This window comes from Marmota flaviventris, chromosome 8 (assembly GCF_047511675.1).
Source record: "Marmota flaviventris isolate mMarFla1 chromosome 8, mMarFla1.hap1, whole genome shotgun sequence".
NCBI classification, from domain to species: domain Eukaryota; kingdom Metazoa; phylum Chordata; class Mammalia; order Rodentia; family Sciuridae; genus Marmota; species Marmota flaviventris.
The window spans coordinates 53,223,680-53,251,669 of NC_092505.1; the positions used below are offsets into that span (position 1 = coordinate 53,223,680).

At 47.4% G+C, this 27,990-nt stretch overlaps 1 protein-coding gene across 1 annotated transcript; it reads left to right on the plus strand.

Moving 5' to 3' along the window:
- Positions 1 to 39: 39 nt before the first annotated feature.
- Positions 40 to 27,830, plus strand: Muc4 (mucin 4, cell surface associated). The gene is made up of 24 exons (XM_071614894.1): positions 40 to 108; positions 637 to 763; positions 2,527 to 2,660; positions 3,907 to 4,071; positions 4,908 to 5,063; positions 5,697 to 5,827; positions 7,621 to 7,709; positions 11,914 to 12,093; positions 12,264 to 12,389; positions 13,027 to 13,146; positions 13,484 to 13,692; positions 14,182 to 14,272; positions 14,698 to 14,865; positions 15,197 to 15,298; positions 15,762 to 15,992; positions 16,949 to 17,086; positions 18,503 to 18,684; positions 20,285 to 20,444; positions 21,320 to 21,499; positions 21,896 to 21,969; positions 23,273 to 23,337; positions 23,419 to 23,651; positions 26,252 to 26,414; positions 27,635 to 27,830. The coding sequence occupies exons 1-24, from the start codon at positions 40 to 42 to the stop codon at positions 27,828 to 27,830; spliced, it is 3,489 nt and encodes a 1,162-aa protein (XP_071470995.1).
- Positions 27,831 to 27,990: the final 160 nt, after the last annotated feature.

Consider the following 27,990-nt stretch of genomic DNA (forward strand, 5'->3'; position numbering starts at 1 on the left):
GTCACCAACACACCCTCAGTGACAACAGAGGTGCCCACCATGACAGCATCCACAGACTCCACTGCAGAAAACACAGGAGCCACATCACAGACTGGAACTGCAAGTCATGTAACAGCCACTTCAGGGGTTTCTGGAACAACAGGACCAGAACCATCAACTGTTCCAACACCCAGCCCCTCCACCCAGGAAACAACTTCATCTCCTCCACCCAGCCCCTCCCAAGAGGGGACCACATCAAAACTTTCCACCTCCCTGAATGGAAACACTCTGCCAGTGACTCTTTCTGCCGAGACATCCCCTCCTGGTGAGCTCACCAGCTTGTCCACTTCCAGTGTCAGCAACACACCCACAGTGACAACAGAGGTTTCCACCACAACAGCATCCATAGACTCTACTGCAGAAAACACAGGGACCACATCACAGCCTGGAACTGCAAGTCTTCCAACAGCCACCTCAGGGGTTTCCAGGACAACAGGACCAGAACCATCAACTGTTCCAACACCCAGCTCCTCCACCAAGGAAACATCTGCATCTCCTCCTTCCAGCCCCTCCCCAGAGGGGACCACATCAACCCTATCAACCTCCCTGAATGGAAACACTCTGCCAGTGACCCTTTCTGCAGAGACATCCCCTCAGGGTGCAGCCACCAGCACAGCAATACCTCCTCCTTCTAAAACCTCTCTGACTCTTACAACCTCTGCTCTCTCCACATCCACAAGTTCCCGCCCAACAACTTCCCCACGCCCTGTCCTGGTTGGGCAAGGTGAGTGATGCTGTGGAGGTGGTATCTCTACCCCTTGAACTGAACTAGATGTGAAGGCTGCAGTGGTGGTAGCTGGACTGAATTTGCCAATGAAAGCCTTGGTGTGTAGTTGAGGGAACCTGTTCTCTGGGTACCTCACTGCCCCAAATGAGCCATAGAAATACAGTCTGTCTGCATATTCCCTTAGAGGGGTGGTCTAACTCAGTGCTCAGTCTCACCATAGCTTGCTCATTTTCTACTCTCTTAGTCAGAACGATCCTTACAGGAGACATTTAGAAGTAGAATTGGGTTTTACAGGTAGCTTTGTGCATGGCACTGGGCCAGGAGCTGGAGATAGGGAAATTATCATGTGCCATTCATTAGGGGACAGATCAACTCTCTTACAGATGCCAGCCCAGGAAACTAGGAGCACAAAATGGAAAGCCCCCAAAGTTTGTGGGAATGGGTTCGAGATGGACAAGAGGCTTTCAGGCAAGAGTGAATAGAAGTGCAAGCTGGACACTCCAGGCAGGGAGAAGGATCTGAGCAATGGAACAAATGCATGGAAGTGAAAAAAAGCATCCCAGTGTCACCTGGAGAGGAGATCCTCAAAGCATTTGGGATTGCCAGAAGTAAGGTGAAGAATATGAGAAAGCTGGTGTGTGCAAGAATCCCGTAGGTAAGGGAAACCAGGAGGACACAGACTTGCCTTGTATGAATGGCACTGTGGCGGCTGGTGTGGACACACTCGCAGGAGGGTTTAGTGAAGAGGCCAAGGGAGGTGGTCAGGCCACTGCAGTACCCAAGCTATATCAAGAGAGGGCGCCAAGGAGTTAGCAGCTCTCAATATGGAAGCAAGATCCATTTGAAAAACATTTAGGACAAGGTCTCTCAAACTGGAGTCCAGGGATCTTTAGGTCCTAGAACAAATTCTAGGAAATCTTCAAGTTTATTTGGAGAAATACTATCTTAGGAAACAAGTCCCATTCTATGAAAAGTCCTTTCAATTACTAATCTTTACTGCACCAGAGTTTAATATTTTAATTCTTAAAAGAATTAGGACTCCTAAAACAGCTGTAGAATGGTTTGTCCGTGTTCTGACAGCAGGACTGGTTTTTCTCCAGACTGGGGGATGGTGTTTTAGTAAGCTTTTTCGCTGCTGTGACTAAAAGATCTGACCAGAGCTATTTTAGGGGAGGAAAAGTTTATTTGAAAGTTGACAGTTTCAGAGGTCTCAGTCCATAGACAGCTGGCTTTCCTCTGGGTTCAAGATGAGACTGAACATCATGGAAGAAGAAGGTGCCTCTTCTTGTGTGGCATAGGGAAGCAGCTCACATGATGATCAGAAAGGAGAGTGAAAGAAACTCCAATTGCCAAATACAAATATAGACCCTAAAGCACAACCCAGTGAGCCACGTCCTCCAGCCACACCCTTCCCGCCTTCAGCTACCACTCAGCTAATCCCATCAGGGCATTAATTCACTGACTGGGTTAAGGTCTCACAACCCAATCTTTTCTCCGCTAAGCCTTCTTGCATTGTCTCACACATAAGCTTCTGGGGGACCCCTCATATCCAAACCATAACAGTAAGAGTAAATGAGGAGATGTGTTAAATACGTGGAGAGAAGAGTCCTTGATGGCTCCCAGTCAGGACCTGCTGGAACACCTTGAGGAACAGAGGACAAGGGTGAGGAACAGCTTGGGGAAAGCTCCCTAGGGATCACTTTGAGACTGAAAGGAGGTCAAGGTCCACAAGGACTTGTACTCTTCTCTGTCCTGGCCAGGTGTTCCCCTCTTCCCTTATGGGTCCAGCTCTGGAGACCTGCAGTTGTCTATCAGGACTGTGGACTTCACCTCGCAGCTCTTCAAGCTCCAGATTGGCTTCCCACTTGGCTTCTCTCTGCGGGATTCTCTCTACGTGAGTCTCTGACTACAGCCCAAGAGGCAAGACCTGTACTTTCTGGGCCCTGCTTCTCTGTTCAGTGTTGGAGATGACCCTGTGACCAAAAGGAAGGGAGGATGGAAGCCATCTTTTCTAGGCATCATTTTGACATTTACAGCCTTCTTTAATGTCAGAGCTCTAGCTGAGGAAAACAGGAGTGAGGCAAACCTCCCTCCCCTGTAAAGAAGAACAAAAAGAGACAGAAGCAAGCAAGGTGCAGGGGCAAAGTCAAAAGGGCTGCTTCTCTGAGCTGCCAGCTTTATTTATATCCATAGGTTACATTAGGTCATTGACATCATTAGTACTTATTGCTCATTGTATAAAGTTACAGTTTTGTGGGCAGGTTTAGGCCCAGTGACACGTTGGTGTTGTCTAAGAAAGTTCCTTTATTCCCAGAAGCTGAGTGTCTGAGATTAAGGTTGAGGCTGATAAGACTCTAACACAGAGCCTCCTTGTGAAGGACATTACCATAGCAGCTGGGCATTGGGCATGTATCAGTCATCTTACTAGTTCCAGGGAGAAACTGTAGAATATTCCAAGTGTGGATAACAGGGCGCCTGTTACCCTCCAAGAGTTTGCTCACCAGAGGAACGCTGCCTTGTACATTTCCACAGCCAGAATCCTTACACTCCCCATGTGGACCAAATGTCCTTACCCCAGTAAAAAGAGAAGAGGGCCCAGTCAGCTCACCCCTGTTTTCATGGGACTTTTTTATGAGTAGGAAGCTGTACTTGGCAAACTTGAGCAGTTTAGGGGCCACTTCCCTCTTCTATAATTACTTCCTGGTTCTCTCTGGCCCATGTCTCCCAAGGAAGATTTTGTACACAGAATTGGCCCCTGTCGCCCTCAGGGAGGGCCCTTAGGATACAAGATGAGGAAGAAACAAAGGTGAAAGCGAGGGTGTCAATTTCTTTGGCCTCATCTGAGGGTTCACAGGCTTCAGGATGGAGCTGGGCAAAAACCTGGGGTCTACACCGAGACAGGACACAGCCTATCACCCTCAGATATGAAGACTGTCCTGTGGTTGGCGAGTATTTGTGAGGTTATTATGTAAAGAGCTCTCCCAGAAGACAGAAAGTGGAGAGGTGAGCTTCCAGGGGTGGTTGACATGTCTGATCTGCCCAGAGAGGCCGTTGGGGGCCATGCTTCTGAGGAGCTGGCCCGAAGCTAGGTTGGCTCCTCACTTTCTCCCTGAATGCTGACCAAAAACTCCGGTTCTCAGTTCACAGACAATGGCCAGATCATTTTCCCCAAGTCAGATTACCAGAAGTTCTCCTACCCCAATCCACCTCTAGGAGGCTTCACAGGAAGGGAACCTGTGGCCATGGTGGCTCCATTCTGGGATGATGCTGACTTTTCCGGCGGCAGGGGAACCATATTTTACCAGGTGGGTTTTTCAAAGCCTTAGAATCAGGATCCTGGAAATGTCACTTCTGTCATTGCCTGGGCTCACGTGGATAGGGATTGAGACTTAATATGGGATAGGGAGGCTAAGGCAATAAGGAATATTAAACAGACTCAAAAATACCTAATCTAAACATGTGAAGTCTTGCAGGCAACAGGAATAGGGATTGGCAGGTCAGCAACTGATTTTAAAATAGAGCTCTAGGTGGGCATGTAGGTCAGTGGTAGAGTGCTTGGCTAGTATGTTCGAGGCCCTGGGTTTAATCCCCAGTGTCTCAAAAATCAAACAAACAAAATACAGAGCTGCAGAGAGTCTATTCTAACAAGTCTGAGTCAAACAGGGCCTCTCCTGTGTTCCTAGATTGGGTTAATAATTCCAGACAGTGGGAGCATATGATGAAGGCTACTGCAGCAAATGTGTTTTGTGCCCTTGCCATAATGCACTGCAGAGGCTCCAAAGATGGAGAGACCATGCCTGTCCTCAAGGAGCTTCCAGTCAGACATGGGGAGGTAAAAATGGGCACACATGGTTATTCCATCTGAGCTGGTTTGAGGTAAGAGATGCATGAGTTCAAGTCCAAAGGACTTAGATTTTTGGGTGGGGACTCCTCCATCCCATTCCATGTTTTCCTGCAGTCCAAATTTAAATTGATATTAAGGTCTAAAAAACTCATTGTAAAAACACAGGCCTAGAACAGGAAAGCAGGGGCAGTATGGGAGCATTAAAATGAGTATGATTCTTAAGCAGAAAGTTGGGGTCCCTCAGGGGTCTTGAATGGAACCCTCATTTTCTTGTTCTTACCTGCCTTCCTTTTCTAGGAATATGAGACATTCTATGATGAATACAACCCGACAGTTCGGCAGGTGGAGACTTGGATTGAAAAGTTCACAAACACCTGGAGCTATAAAGCCAAGTGGACCCTCAAGGTCACATGGGTCGATGCCCCTGCCTATCCTGCCCAGTGGACCTTTGGAGTGAGTGAACCAAAAATGGCTCCCTGTGAGACATGTGGGGGTCAGCCATCCTAGAATCCCAGGGAGGGGCTACTCTTCTAGAACCCTCTCTGACTCAAGGAAAGTAGGAAAGCTTGTTGATTATAGCAGTTCTTGCCAGAACTAATTGCTGAGCACACACCGTGTGCCAGGCCTGCCTCAGCCCTTTCTTATACGACTTCACAATAGCCTGGAAATCAGAAACAGGAAATGGCATTTTTTTGATCAAATATGTCTGACCATTGGCAATTTCATATGATTTATATATTAGTCAGTTTTGTATTACCATGATAAAATACCTGAAACAGGATACTTATGAAGAAAAGAGGTTTATTTAACCTGCAGTTCTGGAGGATGAAAGTCCAAACTGTAGTGCAGGTTCATTGAGGGCCCCTGTTGGCTGCATCACCTCATGGCAAGGATAGCAATGCAGGAGCATATGTAGGATCCAGCAAATAATTACATCTCAAACCAGGACTAGAGAGCATGCGTGGAGCCAGATTCACTCTTTTTATTACAACCGTCTTGAGAGAACTCAAGGGGTCACATGAGAACTACTACTAGACCCAATGTCTCTCATAGGCATCCTTATTTTTGTCTCCTACCAACCTCCAGACCAACACCTACCAAGCCATCCTCTCCACAGATGGGAGCAGATCCTATGCCCTGTTTCTCTACCAGAGTAATGGGATGCGGTGGGACCTAACCCAGCGCTGGGGCAATGGGGTCCTCATGGGCTTCTCCAGGTAAGACATGGAGGCAAGGCTTCTGTACTGAGCAGCACACTCCACCCCTGCACAAGGCATGGCTCCTCCTTACTGATGCGTGTGATTCACACTCACTTCACTTCCCACAGTGCCTCCTTCATTGCTGTTTCCGATGAAAAATGCCCCAATTCGTCCTGCCATCTTTCCTACCCTAGTCCCTGGGCATTGCACTATTTTTTAACTTTGCATTCCCTAGTTTCCATTGATATGTTTGATTTCTCTTCACTCCTCAGATACCATAATAACAGCCATGTTAAAACCTTACTATGTTAAAAACTTCGTAGACATTATTTTAGTGATTATCACAACCATCCATGAGGTAGAACTATTTGTTATGCTCATTCTGCAGATAAGGAAACTGAGATACAAACAGATAAGCAATTATCTCAAAGTCTGATTTGAACTGAAACATCTGGGGCTGGAATCTGCTTTCTTGGCTTCCTGAGAATTATCTACCTACCTAGGGGCACCTGGCAGCTTAGATGGCACCGGATGTAGAGGAGGGAAGGGAGGGGTCTATGGATGGGTGCAATGTGGGTACCTGTGTGTGGACGTGACCCAGCCTCTGACATAATGGATCCCAACCATATGCTGGTGTGTGGCATACTCAGTAGTGAAGGTTACATGCCATTTATTACTGGCCATTGCTGCATATGGTTTTCTCTTACATTACAGTGTATTCAGGTTGCCCTATAATTGCATTTATTTCACTTGATTGTTTTTCTTTCTCTGATTTTTTTTTTTTTTTTTTTTGGTATTGCTGATTGAACCCAGGGGGCACTTAACCACTGAGACACATCCCCAGCCCTTTCTCTATTTTATTTAGAGACAGGGTCTTGCTAAATTACTTAGGGCCTCACTAAGTTGCTGAGGCAGGCTTTGAACTCACTATCCTTCTGCCTCAGCCTCCCAGGCCGCTGAGATTACAGGCATGTGCCACAGTGCTCGGCTTCACTTGATTCTTGATATGCTGTAAAGGAGAAAGGAGTGGAATTACCCACCTGGCAAGGAATCTCACACCACCCTGAAAACATCTAAATGACATGCGTGTGTCATTTGCCTGTGTCACAGAAGAGCAAAGATCAGGAGTCACTGCTCTGTGTCATACGCCCAGAGTGAGGCTACAGGCTACGGGGGTAGTGAGGCTCCTGGCTTTCCTCCCGTCTGGACCTACACTGAGGATGTGATGTCAGTGCTGGAGGTGGTGGTGCCATCGTATAGGGTCCTCACTCAGTTCTGAGGCCATGTGCAGATGTTACTGCATTGAATACTCACAATGCTGTGAGGTAGATATTACTGTGATCCCTTTTATCCATGGTCATTAAGCTAGGAAGAGTTGGGATCATCAGTTGACTCCAGGATTGTCTGACTCAGAGTCCAGCTCTGAACCAATGCAATATGTTGGCCCCTGGCGTCTGTCCCTCTCCATCCCTAGTTTAGGGGAAACAAATGATAAGGAAGCCTGAACTCTTGTTATTTTCACATTTCTACCTCATGACCAAGTGGACCTACTGGTTTCTTGCAGTCAGAAATCAGATGTGGAATAAACAGAACCTTTCCAACCTTGCCTATCATCTCCTCCCTTCTCCTTAGTACTGGAACTCAGGGATTTAAGTTGGCTGCCCAACTGACCAACTGAGTAATAGGCTACCAGCTGCTGACTGCTGACCAACTGAACTGAGTGCTGGCAGACTAACTGAATTCATGTCTTTCAAAGGACAGGGAAGAACCTATGAGTGACAGAGGACTAAGAGTCTTTCTTTTGCCTGCAGTGGAGATGGGTATTTTGAAAACAGCCCACTGATGTCCCGGCCATTGTGGGAGAAGTATCGTCCGGACCGATTCTTGAATTCCAAATTAGGTAAAAACACCACCTTATCATACTTTAGGTGGACTCAATCTTCTCTTGTCCTTCACTCTGGATGTCATGGCAGTCTTATAAAGTGGGTCCCTAACTTCTCCATCATCCTGAAAGCCTTTCCCTGCATAGTCTGACAGCCTACAAGTACACTCTGGATCTGGGAGAGCCCAAGGAGCAACTAGTGCCTTCCATACCCTTAGATACTGTGTGGTCTATGGAGCTCTGTCTCACATGAGTCAAATCAGATATGCCAAATCCAGGAGGTCTGTCAGTGGGGGCCCAGATCCTAGAAGTAAGGAAAATGGGAGGTGGGGATATAAGTGGACAGTTAGAACCATACTCCAAATGTCCTGTCTCAGAGCTGAAATGAAAGCCCAGATAAGATCCCTTAAGAGAATCTACCAAAAGGAGTTCCAGAGATCTGAAGTTCAGTCAACATTTATTTAGCACCTCCGTGTGCTGAATAAAAGTTAAAAGGTCAACTATGTTTGCTATCAAATAGCTTTCACTCTGGTAAAAAGACTTCAGTATCCGGAGGCAAACCATGTTGCTTCCTCCATGACTCAATGCAATGTGCAGAGGCCCCAAAGAGAAAGAAATTATAGTTTCCAGAATGTGATAGAGTAAAGGGTGTTTTAGCATTGAAGGTCAGCCATGTAAGTAGTTATTCAAATGAATAACCTACCAGTTCATCTCAAGGTTTCACAAAACCAAGAGCAAAGCAAACCAAAGATCAGTAGAATGAAAGAAGTCAAGATCAAGTGAAAATAAATGAAATAGAGACTAAAAGAATAATACAAAGGATCAATGAAACAAGTTGGCTCTTTGAAAAGAAATAAAATTGACGAACATTTAGCTACCATAAGAAAGAGAAAGAAGACACAAATAAATAAAACTAGAGGTGACAAAGGAGACATTACAAGACACCACTGAAATCCAAAGGATCCTTTTTTTAAAAAAAAAAAAAAAACTATATGTGGATAAATTGGAAAATCTAGAAGAAATGGACAAATTTCTAGACACATATGACATACCCAATTGAACCAAAGGGCATTAAAAAAAAACCTAAATATAAAATAACAAGTGAGCAGATTGAAACAGTAAAAAAAGAGAGTCTACTAACAAAGAAAAACCCAGTAGTGGATGGATTCACTACTGAATTTTACCAGACTTTTAAAGAAAAACAATGCTTCTGAAACTATTCTATAAAATGGAAAGGGGAATACACTTTCAAATTCATTCTATGAATCCAGTATTCTCCTACTAACAAAACCTGGTAAGGACACAATAACAAAAAAAGAAAACTATAGGCCAGTATTCATGATGAACATAGGTGCAAAAGTCATCAATTAAATACTTGCAAATTTAATACAAGGTACATTATAAAGATCATACTCTGTGATCAAGTTGATTTAATTCCAAGGATGCAAGGATGGTTCAACATACACAAATCAATAAATGTAATATAAAAAATGTAATACAGCACAAAAACAGAATCAATGACAAAAGTTTTTAAAAAATATTTATTTTTTAAATATTTTTAAACAACTGGAGGTTTACATGCAGAAGACTACCGCTGAGCCACAATCCCAGCCCCGACAAAAGTTTTATGACCATCTCAATAGATACAGAAAAAGATTTTGATAAAATTCAATATCACTTTATCATAAAAGCCCTGAATAAATTAGGTACATAAAGATCATACCTCAATATAATAAGGACTATATACGGCAAATACATTGCCAATATCCTATTGAATGGGGAAAAACTGAGAGCATTTCCCCTAAGATCAGGAGTGAAATAGAGGTGACCACTCTCATCACTCTTATTTACTACAGTGCTAGAAAGTATAACCAAAGCAATTAGGCAAGATAAAGGAAGGGAGGAAGAGAGGGAGGGAGGGGCATATAAATTGGAAAGGAGAAAGTCAAATTATCAATGTTTGCTGATGATATAATTTTATACATAGAAAATTCCAAAAACTCCACCAAAAGACTTTTAGAACTAAAAAATTCAATATAGTAACTGGAGGGAAAATCAATACATAAAAACCAGTAGCTTTTCTCTAAACCTATAAAATGAATTTGCTGGGAAAGAAATCAGAAAAGTAATCCCACTCACTATAGACACACACACACACACACACACACACACACACAAACACACAACCCTACTACCCAAAATGCAGATTTAATGCAATCTCCATTAAAATACCAATGACATTCTTCACGGAAATAGAAAAAAAAATTATACGGCAGCACAAGAGACCCAGAATAGCAAAAGCCATCCTAAACAAAAAGCATCATACTGGAGGCATCACAACACCTGATTTTAAAACATACTACAAAGCCATGGTAATGAATTCAGCATGGTATTGACACAAAAAATAGACACTAGCACCAATGGAACAGAAATGAGGGCCCAGAAATCAATTCACACCTCTTCAGTCAACTGATTCCACAAAGGTGCCAAAGACATGCCCTGGAGATGAGACAGTCCCTTCAACAAATGCTCCTGGAACAATTGGAGGTTCACATGCAGAAGACTAAAATTAGATCTCTAGCTCAACTTGTACAAAAATCAACTCAAAATGGATCAAAGACCTTAATGTAAGACCTAAAACTTTGAAACTACTATAATAAAACACAGGGGAAACACTTCAAAATAGTGGCACAGGAAATGATTTTCTGGCTAGGAATCCAATAAGTCTGGTAACAAAAACAAGAATTAACAAATGGGATTATATCAAATTAAGAAGCTCTGCACAGCATAGGAAACAATCAACAGAGTGAAGAATCAGCCTACAGAATGGGAGAAAATCTTTGCCAACTATTTGTCTGACAGAGGATTAATAGCCACAATATATAAAGAAAGCTCAAAAAACCTTAACAACAACAAAGTAATTCAGTCAAAAAATGGGCAAATGATCTGAATAGATACTTCTCAAAAGAAGAAGTACAAATGGACAATAAGAAATACGAAAAAGAAATGCTCAATGTCTTTAGCCATCAGGGAAATGCAAGTCAAAACTTCATTGAAGGCTGGGTTTAGTTTAGTGTTAGAGTATTTGCCCAGCACACACCTGAGTTCTATCCCTAGCACCGCAAAACAAACACAACTATACTGAAATTCTTTTTTCACCCCAAATGCTGGGGAAGATGTTGAGAAAAAGGAACCCTTGTACACTATTGATGTGAATGTAAGTTGTATAGCCACTATGGAAAATAGTATGGATATTTATTGACAATGGCCATGATGTGGAATTAGCCTAGGCACCTGTCAACAGATAAAGAGGTAAAGAAAACATAATATATACACAGTAGAGTACAGCCATAAAGAAGAATGAAAATGGATGGAACTAGAAGACATCAGGTTAAGGGGAATTAGCAAGACACAAAAATACAAGTATCACATGTTCCACATGTACCTCATTTGTGGAAACTGAAACAAATCAAGAAATATATTTAAAATGACCTGAAGGTAGAAGAGGGACTCTTAGGGACTGGAAAGAGGACCAGGGAGTGTGGGGAAGGTGAAAGAGGCCAGAAGGGAGGGTGAATAATGTACAGAACTGTCCCAGGGAAAACCATTGCTTTGTACAAATTAATATGTATTAATAAAAAAGAAAAAACAGTTGTTCCCTGGATGCAGAGGAAGACTCCTCAGCTGCAGGGTGTTGCAGCAAGTCTCTGCTTCACATGCCAGCTTCTCGGTGGCTCCCAGATGGCCTTTGGGCACCAGCTTCTGTCCTGGCTGCTTTGGCCACTGGAGGGTCTTTGCTGGTGGAGAGCAAGGGTGAGGCATGAAGGACAGTGTCTCCTGGCATGATTGAGTGGAGGGTGGTGTCCCTGACCACAGTGCAGTGTGCATGAAGCAGAACTGATCTGGAGGGATTGGAAGGTGTTAGAGCTTAGAGGAAGGGATGGGAGGTGGGTGAGTAAAACCAGGGTTTGGCTCCGAGTTGGATCAAGGCAAGGCCTGCCCGCCCAGCACTTGCACAGAGTTTTGCCCTGAAAGCCAAAGTTTGAGGGCTTTGGAGCTCATGTCCAAGGGGTTTGAAGGAAGGAATCACTGCCAATCTGAAAAGGGCTCCATCCCAGGAAGACCTGCACAGAGAGGCAGTGAGAGACATGGGGGTGCATTCGCTGAAACAGAGCCTGTGGCCCCAGGTCCCGGGCTAATCCCTCTTCTCTTGCCTCTCTAGGCCTCCGGGGGCTGCAGGTCTACAGGCTGCACGGGGAAGAAAGGCCCAACTACCGTCTCAAGTGCCTCTGGTGGTTAAAGAGCCAGCCTCAGTGGCCCAGATGGAACTGGAACCAGATCTCTTGCCCTTGTTCCTGGCAGCAGGGGCGATGGGACTTACGGTTCCAGCAGGTCAACATAGGTGACACCTTCTTCCTGATCCCCACAAGCCCACCTACCATCTCCTCTGTTCATACTGTCACTCCCCTTTCTAATACACTCTCAGCCCCTTCCCCAGAGACATCTCCTTATCATCCCTGCCCCACTTCAGGCACCCAAGCCTGGGCCTGAGGACTCCCGGCCTCGTTGCAGGATGGTGGGGCTTCCGCGGAAGACACTTGTGCAGCTTCTCCTCCTGGCGTGGTGGCGTGTGCTGCAGCTATGGGCCCTGGGGAGAGTTTCAAGAAGGCTTTCATGTGCAGAGTCCTTGGGAGATTGGTATGTGCATCCTCGGAGATCTCGCTCCCACCCGCTCTGGTGCCCACCGCTCTTTCCGACCCTCATATGAAGCCTCTTGTCCCCATTCCTTCCCAGCTCTTTTCCCCTTGGCCTTCAATTCTCTGATCTTGTGAAGTTAGGAAGTTTCCACCATCCCTGTCCGTTAGCATTCTAGAGATTTATGACTAAGGGCCTCTTGCCTCATTTCCACTTGGCCCCATGGCCCCCTGCCTGGACATATTTCCAGGCAGGGGGAGAGTACTTAGCCTGAACCAGTCCCTGAGCCCACATCAGCAGGCCATTTGGTGGAAGACAGAATTTTTTCCCTGCAGAGACCCTCCAAGGGAGCTAGAAAACATGGAGGTCTGGGGGAGAGGGTGCAGGATGATCTGTGTTCACCCAGCTTCCGTCTGTACATCATAGTCTCCATTCTCCCCACGTCCTCCCCACTCTGGCTCTTTGGGAGCCTTGGGACTCCACACCTACAAGGGAGACAGAATCTGATCCATCACCATGAGAGTGGGATGGGAACTGCTCTGTGCCTGATTCCAAAGCCATGCTCTTGCCACTGATGCCATCTTGCAGCTGTTCTCCAAGGCCTCCCCTCTGACCCCCAACACACCCATCTCCTCCACAGACAAGGAACTGGAGACACAGAACTGGTGCTGCCGCTGGAACGACAAGCCCTCCTTCTGCATCCTGTACCAGCAAAGGCGGCCCCGCGTCAGCTGTGCTAGATACACACCCCCGCGGCCCGGTGAGGACTGGGACCCCCGCAGAGCATCCCCTTGGCCTCTGGGATGTAGAGCCAGGCCTGGGAGAGGACCAGATTCCTGGGGCAGACCTGGGGTCACAAGGAAAGATGGGGACAATTCCTATGTGGGGCTGACAGCAAATAGAGGGGCTTTGAATATAGAGTTAGGAAAGGGATGTGGATGGGGTCGGGGAACACAAGTACAAGAGGCCTTGGGGGCAGGTTCTATACCCCCTGAGCATCTGCCCAGGGTTGAGTCCACTTGGCAGATGCCCTGCCTGGTGGGCAGGGGGAATCTCAGCCCTGGTTTGTTAGTAATGTGTTATCTCCTTGTTTCCAGCCTGGATGTTTGGAGACCCCCACATCACCACCTTGGATGGTGCCAATTATACCTTCAATGGGCTGGGGGACTTCCTGCTGGTCCGAGGCAGGGATGGAAACTCCTCCTTCCTGCTGCAGGGCCGCACTGCCCAGACAGGCTCAGCCAGGGCCACCAACTTCATCGCCTTTGCTGCTCAATATAATTCCAGCGGCCTGGGCCCCATCACAGTGAGTGGAGGACGCCCAGAGGATCCCTGCACCACCCCGCACTCCACCACCCGAGAGGCCCTCAGGGACCTTCAGCTGATACCAAGGCCCAGAAGGAGGAAGAGAACAAAGAATGGGAAGGGACAGAAAGAGGGGGGGACACATCCTGCCAGTGGAGCCCTCAGAGTAAAACCTCTAAATGGCAGGATTAGGGTCCCGCCTCCACCTCTTACCAGTTGTTTCACTTTGAAAAACCACTGAGCTTCCTGTGTTGCTTTTTTCTTGTGGTAAAGTGTTGATGTTGTGAAATTTAAATAAGATAATCCAAGAAATGTGCCATGCCAACCTTTCTGTACACGTCAGCTGGCAGAACCTCATTGCCACCCTCCTTATCGCCTTCCTCTCCTTCCAGAGACTAGGTCCTAGCCGAGTTGCTCTCTAGAGCCTCCTATCTGGACCTTGGCTCCACCTACTCCAATGGAAATGAAGTTTCCTCCAATTACTTTCCAGGTTCAGTGGCTCCTTGAGCGGGAAGACACAATCCATGTTCTGCACAATAACCAGAATGTGACATTTGAGACCAACCGTGAAGACCCAGAAGGTAGGCTAGGGAGGGCTGTCAGTCACCCTTTCCTGAGTCCCAGGGTAGAGGTCAGCAAGGTGCTCAGCACCCTGGGAGCAGTGTGCTGGGGAATAGAGATGATAGCACTGGGCAGAGCAGAGTGGTCACCACCCCTGTAGTCCCTTTGGCATTACATTTTCTCTCTTTGCTTCCCTCCTTCCTTCCAGTGCTGTGAGTCTACTCCTTCGGTAGCCCCCATCTCCAGGCTCAAGGAAGAAGGAGATGCAGTGGGCCTTGAGGGTGGCCTGAGTGCTTGGGTGGGGCCTCTAGATGAGACACTCTCAGAACATCCCAGACCTGCTTTTAGAGTCTCCTCTGGGTCATGAGCCCTCACTGCTGCCAAGTCCTGTGGCCTCCAGGGTGCTGGTACTGGCTGTCTCTTCACTTGCCTCCCTATCTTCTAGGCCCAGAGATATTCAACACCACTGGAGTCCTACTGACCCGCAATGGCTCCCAGGTTTCAGCCAGCTTTGATGGGACGGTGGCCATTTCAGTCATCGCTCTCTCCAACATCCTCCATGCCTCCTCTAGCCTCCCAGAGGAGTATCGAAACCACACAGAGGGGCTCCTGGGTAAGAAGTAGGAGCTGAGACCCCAGATGGAGCCTGGTCCTTCTCCTGCCACCCTAGGGAACATGGCCGCCCTGCCACCTTCCTGTCTCCCACATCTGTCCTTCTTTTCTCTTTGCCTTCCACATTCCCCCCAACCTTGCCACCTGCCTTCCTCCATTTTCTTCATTTCCTCCTCCCCCCCCGAAGAAGAGGGGTGGGGTATGAGGTCATGGTCCCCTTCTTTCCTTCTGGGGCCCAAACTGAGATCCATTGTAACTGACCTGTTGGATGCTCCCCAGGGAAGGGAAGAGCCACATTCCTTTGGTGGCCAACCTCCTACTCTGTCCCTCAGGGGTATGGAACGACAATCCAGAAGACGACTTCATGATGCCCAATGGCTCAGCTGTTCCCAGAAACAGCTCTGAGGAGACACTTTTTCACTATGGAATGACCTGTAAGTGGGGCCTCAGATCCTCAGGGCAGACGGGGGAGACCAAGTCTCTGTATGTTGTCTCCCTCAGGGCTGTGGGGGCCAGACCTCCATCCTTGGTAAGGGTCTGAGGATTCTGCAGACACCCTAGAAATGCACCCTCCAATCCTACCTACATGTCTCGACTGGGAAGACAGGACAGGGGAAGGGGTGGCCTGAAGTAATGATCGAAACTTCCAGGCTCAGAAGCTGGATGCTGTTGCTGGGGTGTAGCTCAGTAGCAGAGTGCCTGTCTAGCATGCATGAAGCCCTAGTTTCAATCCCCAATACCTAAAAGGAGAAGAAAAACAGAAGCCAAATCCATGCCTCCTTCCCTGCCCCCTCCCCTGCCTGAACATTATATGGTGAGGATAAGAAGTGGGTGCAGCTGAAATATGGCTGGAGCCCCACCCCTGGTACCACCACTGTTGCTCCTCCTGTGTCATAGGGAAGGTCAACGGATCAGGCCTCCTTGGCAAAAGGATCGACCATCCGCCTTCCAATTTCACCCCTGTCTTTTATGACCAACTCATAAACAAGTCCTTGAATAAACTTTTGATCTCGGAGTGTAATGGAGAGAGGCAATGCATCTACGACTCCCTGGCCACAAACAACACAGACACCGGGCTGCACACCAAGATGCTCTTTAGAAGCTACCAGCAGATGAACACCTCCATCAGTAAGTGGCAGGGGGCCCAGGGAAGGGGCGGGCATGTAAGGAGCCCCCCTCCTATGGCGCTTCCTTCAATGGGTCATTTTTCTGGTGTTACTCCTCTGAGGACGAGGACACTGCCATCACTGTGGCCTCTATGGCTCTATTCAGTCTGCTCCCGTGGCCTTCTCTTTCCAACACTCCCTGCCTTGCTTTCTCCACTCCTGACCTAGGGGCTCCTTTGGGTTCTTTAAACATATAGCGCTCCCTCTCCACTCAGACCTCCCTGGAAGGCCTGTTTCCCCAGACAGCTACCAGCTGCCCCTCTGCTCCTTCTGAGTCCCTTCCTCAGTGAGCTCTTCTTGGCCACCCTATCTAAAGTTTCACACTCACCACACTTCCTAGTCACCTGACCTCCTTATTTTTCCCCTTTGTATTTATAATTACTTGTATTTTGTGATGTCCACAGGTATCTTTTTTTCACAACTTGCTTCTTGCTATATCCTAGAGTAGCACCATTTACATACATATTAGGTGTTCAATAAATATTTGTTGACTGACTGAATGAATGAATGAATGAATGAACAATGGAATGAAAATAGCAGGACTCCAAGAAAGAGACCATTGAAAAGGTCCAATTGCCTCTATTTCTAGGCTAATGCAGTGTCCAGGTAGACATCAACCTCATGGTTTTCAGGGCTTTCTCAATGTTAAAATTGATGATCTGAACAGGAAAGGGCTAGAGATGAGCCCTGTTCAAGGGGAGGTAGAGAAAGAGAGTCTAAAGATTTGGACAGGTGGACAAGGACATGGCCAATGTGCTCTGCCTAGGTCTGAGGGCAGGGACAAGACTAACTCCTGCCTCCAGAGGTGGGGCAGTGGGCTGGGTCTGTCTCACACAGGTCAGAGGGGAAAAAGTGGAGAGAAAGCTCCCCCTCTGTCCACCAGATCCTGTCTCACATCCTGTCCCCTCTCTGTTCTAGATGAGTACCCGCCCTTTATAGATGGTTGCCAGGAGATCGAAGCCTACAGGGGGCAGACCAAGAGAATTCAATGTACAAGCAACTCTCAGGATGTCACTTTCACCCTCAGAGACCACAATCCTGACATGAATCTCTTTGGTAAGAATCTGGGGGTGGAGGTGGTCAGAGGATGAGCTCAAAGTCAAGCTGGGTCATTTTACATCTCTTTACCCTGCAACATTTTTTATTTGACTCTCCAGGACCAGCATTTCTTAGGAAGGACACCTACAATTCAAACAGGCACCTCTCTCTCCCCAGCAAATAGCAGTGTCAGGCTTATGAAGATTTGACCAGATGGCTGGGCTGGCTCTGGGCATAGACAATTGATTCAAAGACCAGTTAATCTTCATCTAATAATATGCAATTCTTTTTTTATTGTTACTTTTTAGTTTTTCATTTTATGCAGTGATCTTTAATCGTCATTATGCATTCATCAAATTATTAGAATGATCAAGTACAGCAATTAAAACTACTACTTTACAACATTTTTATATCTATTAAAAGAAGGATAGAAGGTGGGACAAGATTTAAAGAAACACAAACACTTCCTCTTGGTACCTTTCTACTATTTTTGCCTTGGTTAACCACATTTTCCTGGCTCTGTCCCTTCTTGTCTGGTTTTCTGTGCTGGGACCAAGCAGAGCTGGTCCTGCCCTCTGGAAAAAGTGTTAGAGACCCCCAGGCTTGCATCTATGATCTGGGTCAAAGGATCAAAGCACAGGGACGTAGCTTTCCTTCTGTTGCCTGCAGTCACTGTGCTGGTGACCATTATTTGCTAAATCAAAGCTTGCAGAGACCTTATTCTGAGCTCTGACTGCCTCTTTCTCTGTGCAAAAGGAGGGAGTGCTTTGTCTGCATCCCTTTTATTCCATGTGGCATCTGCCCTGGTGCAAGACAATGACATCCGAAGATTTTCTTCTCCATTGGGCTCCTCTCCTGAAGAGTTGTGGTTGGGGAGTTATTCCCATGTATTTCCTACTATTGGTTCCTTTCAACTTACTGTTTAAAGGAGACTTTTCTTATTTTCTTGAAAAAAAAAAAAGAAGAAAGAAAAGAAAACATAAGACAGGTTTGATCACAGATATCTAGGAGTGTTTTCCCATAGTCTGGTGTCTGAAGGGGTAGCCGGTCAGAGGTCCAGGAAGTTAAAGGCGGGGGGGGGGGGGTGTTGGTTGAGAAATCAGGGTGAGGGAAGACGCTGCTCTGACATGAAGCCAGGGTGGCCTGCAGTGTAGCCTGGGGAAGTGTTGGGAGGATCCTGGTCTTCATCCTTCATTGCCCAGGATATCCTGGTACAGGCCCAGGCAGGGTTCTCTTCAGGGGACAGGGTCTTCCCCTTTGTGGAGTTCCACCTACCATCAGTAAGTGGAGTCTGGTGTGTTCTTTTGGGGGGGAGGTCTGAAGTGGATGGGGCGGAGCCCAGAGCCAGCAATCAGGGTATTAGTTGGCAGGTCACCTCAGACCACAGAGCAGAGGAGTCTCCTAGCCCTTACCCACTTCGTCTTCCCCGGACAGAGAATGGTACTCTGCTATGGACACCAAAGGTGCTGGAGCCATTCACTCTGGAGATTCTAGCAAGAAAAGCCAATGTTAACTTGTCATCTGTACTCCAGCCCAAGACTGTGGTCTGCTTTTGCAGTGCAGAGAGCCAGTGTGTATACAATCAGACCAGATGGGTGGGCAATTCCTCCATGGAGGTGAGTGTGGGGAATCGGGAGGAAGAAGGTTTCTGTGTTGAGAGGAAAGAAAGTGGGAATTGAAGCGTAGTGATGATTCAGCCCCTCCTGGGGAAGGTGCTTGTTGGGGACGTGGGAGGAGCCGTGGTGGCTGAGTGCAGCAGGTGCCCTCTCAGGCCACACACTCGGGTGAAGACAGAGAACTTCCTTGCCTGTGGCTCCATTCTTCCAGGCTGGTAGGGATCTTCTGCGTAGGCCTTTCTTACATTTCCCCAGCATGGGTCGCTGAGGTGTGGGTGGGAAGGTGCTGTTCTCCCTGGGCAGATGCACTCAGGCTCCAGCATAGGTCCTTCAGCCCGTCCTGTGGCCCCAGGACACACGACACTGCTGCTGTGCTGTGCTCATGCCCAGGAAACCTGCCTGAGATGCTTGCTTATGGGCCTTCTGCCTAGAGCAGCACCCAGACCTTTCTCTCTGGGACCTTATCATCGTGGCATTGGAAGAGAGGTGAAAGCCCCTCTGTCTGAACACCCCCAAGCTCCTTTGTTTTCTTCTTTACTCTCTCCCTCTCCAGTTTAAGGGAGTCTCTTTTTTAGCTCAGAGATACTCTTCTTCATCAATGTTTCCAGCCAAGATACTCACCCACGAGTCTTGTCCAGCTGATGTATTCTTTTCTCCCTCTCCTCCTTCCCTGTCTTACTCCAGTAAGGATTCCAGGGAAGAAGATATGGTGTGAGAAGGCTGAGTCTGAGATCCTGCTCAATGGCCAGGCAGGGGGATTAGGGTAAAGAGCAGCCCAGGAAGGCTGAGTGGACAGGAGGGTCATGTGGTTTTAGGCAGTATTTACAGGCCCAGCCTGGTCAAGAAGGTGTTTATAACAGCAGAATTTACAATAGCCAAGCTTGGAGTCCACCTAGGTTCCCTTCAACAGGTGAATGGAAAAATAAAATGTGAGATATATATATATATATATATATATATATATATATATAATGGAATATTATATTACTCAGACATAAAGGCATTTGCTAGTAAATGGATGGAATTAGAGACTATCGTGCTAAGTGAAATAAGCCAGTCCCAAAAAGTCAAATGTTTTCTCTGATATGCAGAAGCTAACCCAAGATAAGTGGGGGAGATTAAAAGTAAAATAATAGAAGAAAGATCAGTAGGGGAAGGGAGAAGAAGGGGAAGGAAGGGAAGGGAGAGAGATGGGATAGGGAAAGACAGTGAAGTGACTCAGACCTAACTGTCCTAGGTACATCTGTGAATATACCACAGTGAATCTCACCATCATGTAATCCACAAGCAAACAGCAGAAAGATCAGGAGAGCAGAGGGAATGGAACAGGGGAGGAAGGAGGGGAGGAGGAGGGGAAGTACTGGGGACTGAAATAGAACAAATTATATGCTATGCATTTATAACTATGTCAAAATGAATCCTATTGTCATGTATAATTAAAAAGAACCAATAATGGAAAAAAAAAAAAAACTTTGTTTAGTAGATTCTAAGGACTCGGGTCCATGGGTTCCCATACCAGAGAGGTCGGTGGTATAGAGACACCCAGAAGCCCTCAGTGGCTCAGCCTTTTGGCCAACCAGTGATCGGCACCCTGTTTCAGGTGGCCAGCTGCAAGTGTAATGGGGAGACCTTCGGCCAGTACTGTGAACGCTCCAGGGATCCATGTGACGAGCAGTGCTTCCCGGGTGTGCAGTGCCATCCTGGGGTGGGCTGTGGGGCCTGCCCTCCACACATGACCGGGGACGGACATCACTGTGCAGGTGAGCTGGGAACAGGGCCCTGGCAGGAGGAGGTTCTGGGGCCAGGTGACATCTCAAGGGCAAGGGCAGCCAAAGGCAAACCATTGGTCTTCCTTTTTTAGTTAGTCTTTAGAGTGCTCACCACGGGAAGCCAGGGTAAGGATGGCTTGGATAGGAGGCAGTGGCTGGCATGGCACTGAGGGAGAAGAGGTTGTCCAAGCAGAGGGGAGGGGCCAGGGCAGAGCAGCTCTGAGACACTGATGGAGAAAACCCAGGGCAAAAGACTCAAATGGTCTGAAATCCAAAAAATCAGAGACAAGCTGGGGCCTGAGGACTCCTTGGGGGGTCTTCAGAGACTTCAGGCCCCCTTGGCTCTGCATTTCACAAGTCAGGGCATTTTTCCTTTGAATCCTCTTCCACTCATCTGTTCCTTCACCTGGGGGCCTCTGTAGTCACCATGAAGGAGATCACAAGGAGGTTGCCCCTCAAGCCCCTGAAGGTGACCAAAGAAAGTCAGCAGAACATGGTGTCTTCTGAGCAGAAGCCAGAATGGGCAGAGCCACAGCCTAAGAGGAGGTGAAAGTGCAGGGTGAGGGGCTCTTCTCCCACTAGCCTTTCGGGTTCTTCCCGGATATAGAGGCTCTGACAAACACACTACTACTTCAGCAGAAGTGAAAGAATACCTACCTGGCAGAGGAAAAGGGTCACCTTGCAAGAAAGGGTGGGAAAGGGGAGGATAGTTCAAAGTTCAGCATGGTCCACCAGCAGAGCACAGATTGAAGGGGCAGAGGGGGAAGAAACTGAGATGCCCCTAAAACAGTTTCTCAAGGCTGTCCCTCCCCTCCCCCCCCAGCTGCCCCAGTGTGGTGTTGCTGACCTCCCTGCTCCCTCTGCAGCTATGGAGGACACTTTTGCCTGTTGGAACCATTCCTGTCCTGTAAATTACTGCTACAACCACGGCCACTGCTACATCTCCCAGACACTGGGCTGCAAGCCCACTTGCACCTGTCCCCCAGCCTTCACTGACGACCGCTGCTTAGTGGCTGGGAACAATTTCACTCCAACCGTCTATAGAGGTAGGACCAGATGCACCTGCCGGCTCGGCCTCCACACTCTTCTCATCTTTGGGGAAGGTGGGGAAACTAGGGTCCAGGGCTAAGTTCCTCAAACTCACAGAATAGAACTCTGAACTGTTTCCTCACATGGTAAGCTGTAGGCTGTGGGGGTCATGAGGGCAGCTGCCAAAGCCCTAACCATGGACCTGCTGAGGGGAGGCTGAAACAGAGGCTTCCCGGCTCAGTGAGGCAGGCTCCGCAGAAGCCCTGCCAGCCTAGAGGGAGAACCGGGGTGAGAGCAGGAAGTGGCCAGTGACTGTCACTGGGGAATGAAATGTTCCCCGTGGGCTGGCCCAATGGACTTCTCAGACAAGTCTGGATAGAGATGGTGATGACTCTGGCTTCTTCCACCTCCAGAGCTTCCCCTCAGAATCATCCGGCTCTTTCTCACTGAAGAACAAAACGCCTCCATCACAGATGTCAATGCCTCGGTCAGTGCTGTGTGCTGGGCTGGGGCTGGGGCTGGGCCATCGTTTATGTGTCCCTTTCCTAGATCCACTGGCCAGAGGAGGCTGGAGCCTCTTGCCCAGGGGAGGTCCGTGGTTGGGGTAGGGAACCAGGAAGCCTCAGGTTAGAGACCCCAGAAGGGGTGAGACTCACCCATCGCCATGAGCAGAACCTAGGGTGCCAAGTCACCTCATTCTCTCCCTTCAAGTGTCTCTCAAGTCCTGTACTTCTTTGGTGTTATGTGGAAGAAGCACAAGTGGTCACTTCACTTCTACTCTGACTTTCCAGGGGGAACTGGGGGTCCTGCCCCTTGGCCCCATGTCCTTGTCCACACCTCAACTGCAGGCAAAGCAGCCCAGTTGTTGAGTGGCTGAGGCTCTGGAATACCAGACATGGGCTTCAGATCCCTGCCCTACCACTTACTAGAGCAGGTATAATAATTAGACAAGCATTTTAGTTGCTCATCTGTATAAGTAGGGATAATAATAGTACCTATGTCAATAGGTTGTGTCTAGGTTTAAACAATAATGTACATAAGGCGCTTAGCACAGTGCCTGAAACACGACAAGCATTCAAAAAATTATTATTACTCCCTGGAGTGGTGGTGCATGCCTGTAATCCTAGCAGCTCAGGAGGCTGAGGCAGAAGGACCACAAGTTCAAAGCCAGTCTCAACAATTTAGCGAGGCCCAAGCAACTTAGTAAGTCCCTTTCTCAAAATAAAAAATCAAAAGAACTGGGGATGTGGCTTAGTGATTAAGCACCCCTGGGTTCAGTCTCCGGTACCAAACAAATATGCAATCACTATTACTACCCCTACTATCAGAGCACCCCACCCTGAAATGCCAAAATCCATAGACGCTTATCTACTGCACGTGACATGGGCTCTTTGAGTGCAGTCTCTTCCTAAGTTACCTTGAGATCCCAGCACCTGTCCATCCCTCGGTGTGGCTAAGCAACTGATGTTCAGTATACATGACGGGAAGCTATGGTTTGGTGAGTCAGGGACCAGAGGCAAGCTGGGGTCATTCATTTCAGAGTCCCCTCTTGTAAATGTGAGGTGGAGGGGGAAAGAATGGAAAGCCCTTCACTTACCAATAACTCATCTCTAGACTTGGCTGGAGTGTGGGGATGCAGAGATGGGTGGGAAACAATCTGGGGATCCTGGGTTCACTTTCAAAGGTGAAACCAGTCAGGGATAAAGAAATGCATTGCAGTGGGAGGGGTCTCCTCTCTAGTCTGGGCTTCACCACCACCCTGCCCTCCCGTTGCCCATCCTCCATCGCAGGTGGCATACCGACTAGGGACCCTGGACGTGCGGGCCTTTCTCTGGAACAGTCACGTAGAACAAACGTAAGTGAGACTGTCCCTGCTTGGCCCCCGCATGTCTCATGCCCCCACCCCTGAAGTCCTCACTGACCCCCTCCCACATAGCTCTCTCCCAGCATCAGCCTCAGGAAAATCCATTCAGCATTGGTTGGTCACTTCGGAGTTCCAGTACCGTCCTCGGGGCCCCGTCATACACTTCCTGAATGAGCAGCTGCGGGAGGCCGTGGTGGAGGCCTTCCTCTTCCCAGTAACCTCAGAGAGTTGGAAGAGTCAGGAGCCCCGCATAGATGTTGTCTTCCACCCCATCTCCTGGGAAGATGTGCGGGATGTGATGGCTCGTGAGTCACTCTATCTTGGGAACAATTGGGAGAGGGTGAGGCAGGGAATAGAGGGAACCTGTTTCAGATCTTCAGGCTACACAAACTCATGGTGGTCCCCAGACAAGGAAGAAGCAAGTTAATTTAGTTTTGTTGTTTGTAATGTTTGAGAAAAATTTCTCTCTCAAAAGCTGAGATTCCAAGCAGGGGCACAAAATACTGCTAATGCCCCAACATGGGTAGTTTCACACTGCAGTTTGCCAACCCTGGCCTTCCAAATATGCCCCCTGCTCTACTCTGGGCCCAGGGAACAAGGGATTGAACCCAGGGCCTTGGGCATGCTAGGCAAGCACTCTACCACTGAGCTACGTCCCCAGCTGATCCAGGCCTTCCTGACTATTGCTGCTAATGGTTTTCTTTTCTTTAGAAAAATTGTTTGTTATTTTCTTAAAATGCCCATTGTGCTTAAATATGCACAGGGGACCAGGCACAGTGACCCACACCTGTGATCCCAGCGACTCAGGAGGCTGAGGCAAGAGGATCACAAGTTCAAAGCCAGCCTCAGCAACCTAAGTTAGATCTGTCCAAAAGTAAAAAAAAAAAAAAAAAAAAAAGGACTGAAAAAAAAAGTTAGATCTGTCTAAAAGTAAAAAAAAAAAAAAAAAGCTCAGAGGTAGAGCTCCCCTTGGTTCAATTCCCAGTACAAAAAAAAAAAAAAAAAAACCAACAAACATACATAAGGACATTGCCTTCACCTTTGCGCTCTATCTGGAGGATCTTAAGTTGGAACCTGAAGACTGGCCAGGGGCAGAGATACCCAACTACTGAAAGGGTGTGGCCCTGTGTGAGCACCTTCCCCAAGCCCAGCCTTAACACCTCTGTCTGGAAAATGACATGGGATTTCTGAGGCCTTTCTTGGTTTGGGCAGCCCCTGGTTCTCCTGGAATGGGAATCAGCGAGAACAAGGAATAACCCATTCTATTTTTTCCGGATGGGGCAGACTACAGGACAATGACCATTCCCAACATAATAGAAACTGCTGTTCCACTTGGGTCTAGAGCCAGGCAAGAGTTCCTTCTAGAACCAGTTCAAGCCCCTTCCTGGGCAACAAGGAGAAATCCCTCAGATACGCTGAGCAATCAGGGTGGGAGGAATGGGTGGCAGGAATGGGTGGAGGAATGGGAGCAATGACCCTGGCCATGACTGTGATGTTTGTTAAAGAAAATCCACAATTTTTATTATACAAGTACAGTATGTTTATTGCTGAAACTTTAGTAAAAACCAAAAAAAAAAAAAAAAAAACCACCCCCCAAAAAAAGAAAGAAAATAACCTGTAATCCCAACCCCCAGAGATGATACTTTGTATACATCTTTCTGAACTTTCTTTTATGACTAAGGACCTTCTCATATTGATTTTTAAAATAAAGGATCAAGGCCTGGGGTTGTGGCTCAGCGGTAGAGCCTTCGCCTAGCACGTACGAGACCCTGGGTTCGATCCTCAGCACCACATATAAATAAATAAAATAAAGATATTGTGCCCAACTACAACTAAAAAATAAATAAATATTAAATAAAATAAAATAAGGGATCAAATTGTACCTAATATTTGATAGCCTCCTCATTAAGTAATGGTGAGTATCTTATCTCATGAATTGTATACATACTCCCATTTGATATTGTTCAAGCCCAGGGCTGCAAATGTCCCAGTGTACTGTTTATGGATCCCAAAGGAGGAACTTGGAGGACTCCACAGAGAGGTTTTGGACATTTTATCACTCCCTCCCTCCTCAATAGCAGGCAGGGATGCAATTGAGCCCCCACACACACCTATAAGCAGGAGGAATAGACAGGATTGGGTGCATGCCCACCAGGCAGGGGGGTTTCCTCAGATGTTTTATGAGAACATTCTTTTAAAATAGGGTCACTCTCTTCAGATCCTCTCCCAAGGACTGAAGATAAGGAGAGTGGCCAGCTCCCCTCTCCATTTCCCTCCTTACCACATTCTTTTAGAGACCTTCTTATCTCACTGCAAGCTTTCCTAGGCATTGGGTAGTATTCAACTCAACAGATATATTATATTATTTTATGTTTTATTTAAATGTAGTATCATGATATATTTTAAACAGTATGATAATTGTTGCCTTATTGAGTGCTCATTCTATGTCAAGCACTATACTATGTACTCTGCATATGACATTTCATTTAAATCTCACAGCAAGGTCAATGCTATTATTATAATTTTCTTTTAAAAATAGGAAATCTGAAATTTAAAAAAAATAGAGAAACTGAGTCTGAGAAAAATTTCCCTATCAGACAACTAGTTAGTAGCAGAGTTTGAATTTCAATTCAGCTTCAAAGTTTTGTTCTTTACCGGTGCATTTCCATACCTTAGAGACTGCCATTCCTTTGGTAAGGGTATACAGTCTTATTTACAAGACCCCCTCCTTTTAAACTTTGTTGACATTATCAACTGTGCTGATCTGATTACCCATAGATATGTATTTGTGTACTCTTTTAACTATTTCTTAGGATAAATACTTGAAAATGAAATTCTTGGTTGAAAGGTATGAATTTAGTGTTAATCAGTTACTTTCCATGTGCATCTTTGTCCAACCTGACAGTGAACCTGAGCATGCTGGATGATTACTTCAAATGCAATGGCTACAAGAACTATCACCTTGTCTACAGCCCCCAAAGTGGCGTCACTTGTGTATCCCCATGCACTTTAGGCTACTGTCAACATGGAGGCCAGTGCCAACACCTGCCTAATGGACCCCGCTGCAGGTTTGTAGATCTCTGGGCAGGAGGTGGAAACAGTGCAGGGGAATCTAATTTGGGCAAGACACTGCAAAGTTTCCTTTGTAATTAGCAAGAACAGGGACCAAAGGAAAAGGGATGGTGGGTGTCTTTCCTGGCTCAGACCCTGGGAAATAGATTCCAGATCCCAGCAGGTAAAAGAAGGTGTGAGGCACAGTTGGGATAGTAGCTATCCTTTATTCAAAGGTGGCAGCAGTCACTGAGCCTTTCCGTAGGATTTTTTATATGCAGGTCACAGAATGCACAGTGGGAAGTGAGCGTATGCTCACAAGTAGATTTTTATGACCTTGAGTACATATGCTGAATCAGGGCATTTATGACTTGGCTACCTACTAAAAACGTAGCCTGCTGGAAGTCTTGGCCAGGGAGCCTAACTATAGCCATCTTGGGCCTACCCTACAGTGGGAAATGAGAGTGGTGCATCCTTACTCTGTGTGGAGAGTAAAGATGCTATATTACCTCTGAAACTCAAACCAGCCACAAAGTAGGTATCATAACTATTTTGAAGATGAGAGAATTGCAGGTGAGGGGTGAGAAGAAACAAACCAGTATGCTAAGAAGCAGGGTATGGTTTCCTGAGTCAAACTCCTTCAAACTGATTGTGCTTCTCCAGAATGGATACTCAGGTGGTCCACTTTGCATGAAAAAGGAGTCCTTTTTCTTGTGTCTTGGGCCAACTCTGCCTTTCCATAAGAGCACCCATCCTCAGAAAGCCCCTTAATCTAGCACCTTATGCATGCTTGAGTTCATTAACACTCTGAGCAGCAGCCTTAAGGACAGCAATAAGACTTCAGATCTATCCCAAATTCGGCTTCTGTCACCTTAGGGCCCTGGGTCTACCCCTGGCCCACTGCAGTTCCAGATCCCATCAAAGTAGAGGGTGGTTTGAGTTGAGGGAGGAGCCCCGCCCTGTGGGTGGTTGTGGGGTGGGATGCGGTTTGTGACTGCGCCTGCGCACCTGTGGTGAGCCCCGGTCCCTCCTGTCCTGGTGGAGCTGACTCCAGATAAATTTACACCCATGTTTATAAGGTCCAGGCCTAACTCCTTCGCCCAGTGGCCTCGCTTTAGCATGGCCTCAGGGCTGACACAGCCCCTGTCCCCAGTGGGTGGGCCCAGGCTGCCCTGAACAGCCTCCCCTGTGGACGGACCTCCCCACCCATGACAGTGCTGTCTCTCTCTGTCCCCAGCTGTGTGCCCTTCTCCATCTACACGCCCTGGGGCGAGCATTGTGAACACCTGAGTATGAAACTCGGCGCATTCTTTGGGATCCTCTTTGGGGCCCTGGGAGCCCTCCTGCTGCTGGGGATTGTGGCTTTTGTGATCCTGCACTTCTGGCGCAGCTCCAGAACCAGGAGCTCCTACCCGCTGGACTCGGAGAGTTGAGAACTCGCCCCGAATGGGCAGCTGTGGCCGACGATACCTCAGGACCCACCCCATCCTCAATACTCACTTCAGGGAGACTGGAAAGGGAAAGGTGAAAGCCGGTGATTGGGGGTTCTTCAAGAATGAATAATGGGAATGAAGTCAAGACCGTACCTTATTA

Coding starts and splice junctions, on each gene's coding strand:
- Muc4 (XM_071614894.1), top strand. CDS start 40: ATGACAGCATCCACAGACTCCACTGCAGAAAACACAGGAGCCACATCA. Junction 764..2,526: donor CCCTGTCCTGGTTGGGCAAG/GTGAGTGATGCT, acceptor TGTCCTGGCCAG/GTGTTCCCCTCTTCCCTTAT. Junction 13,693..14,181: donor GCGGCCTGGGCCCCATCACA/GTGAGTGGAGGA, acceptor ATTACTTTCCAG/GTTCAGTGGCTCCTTGAGCG.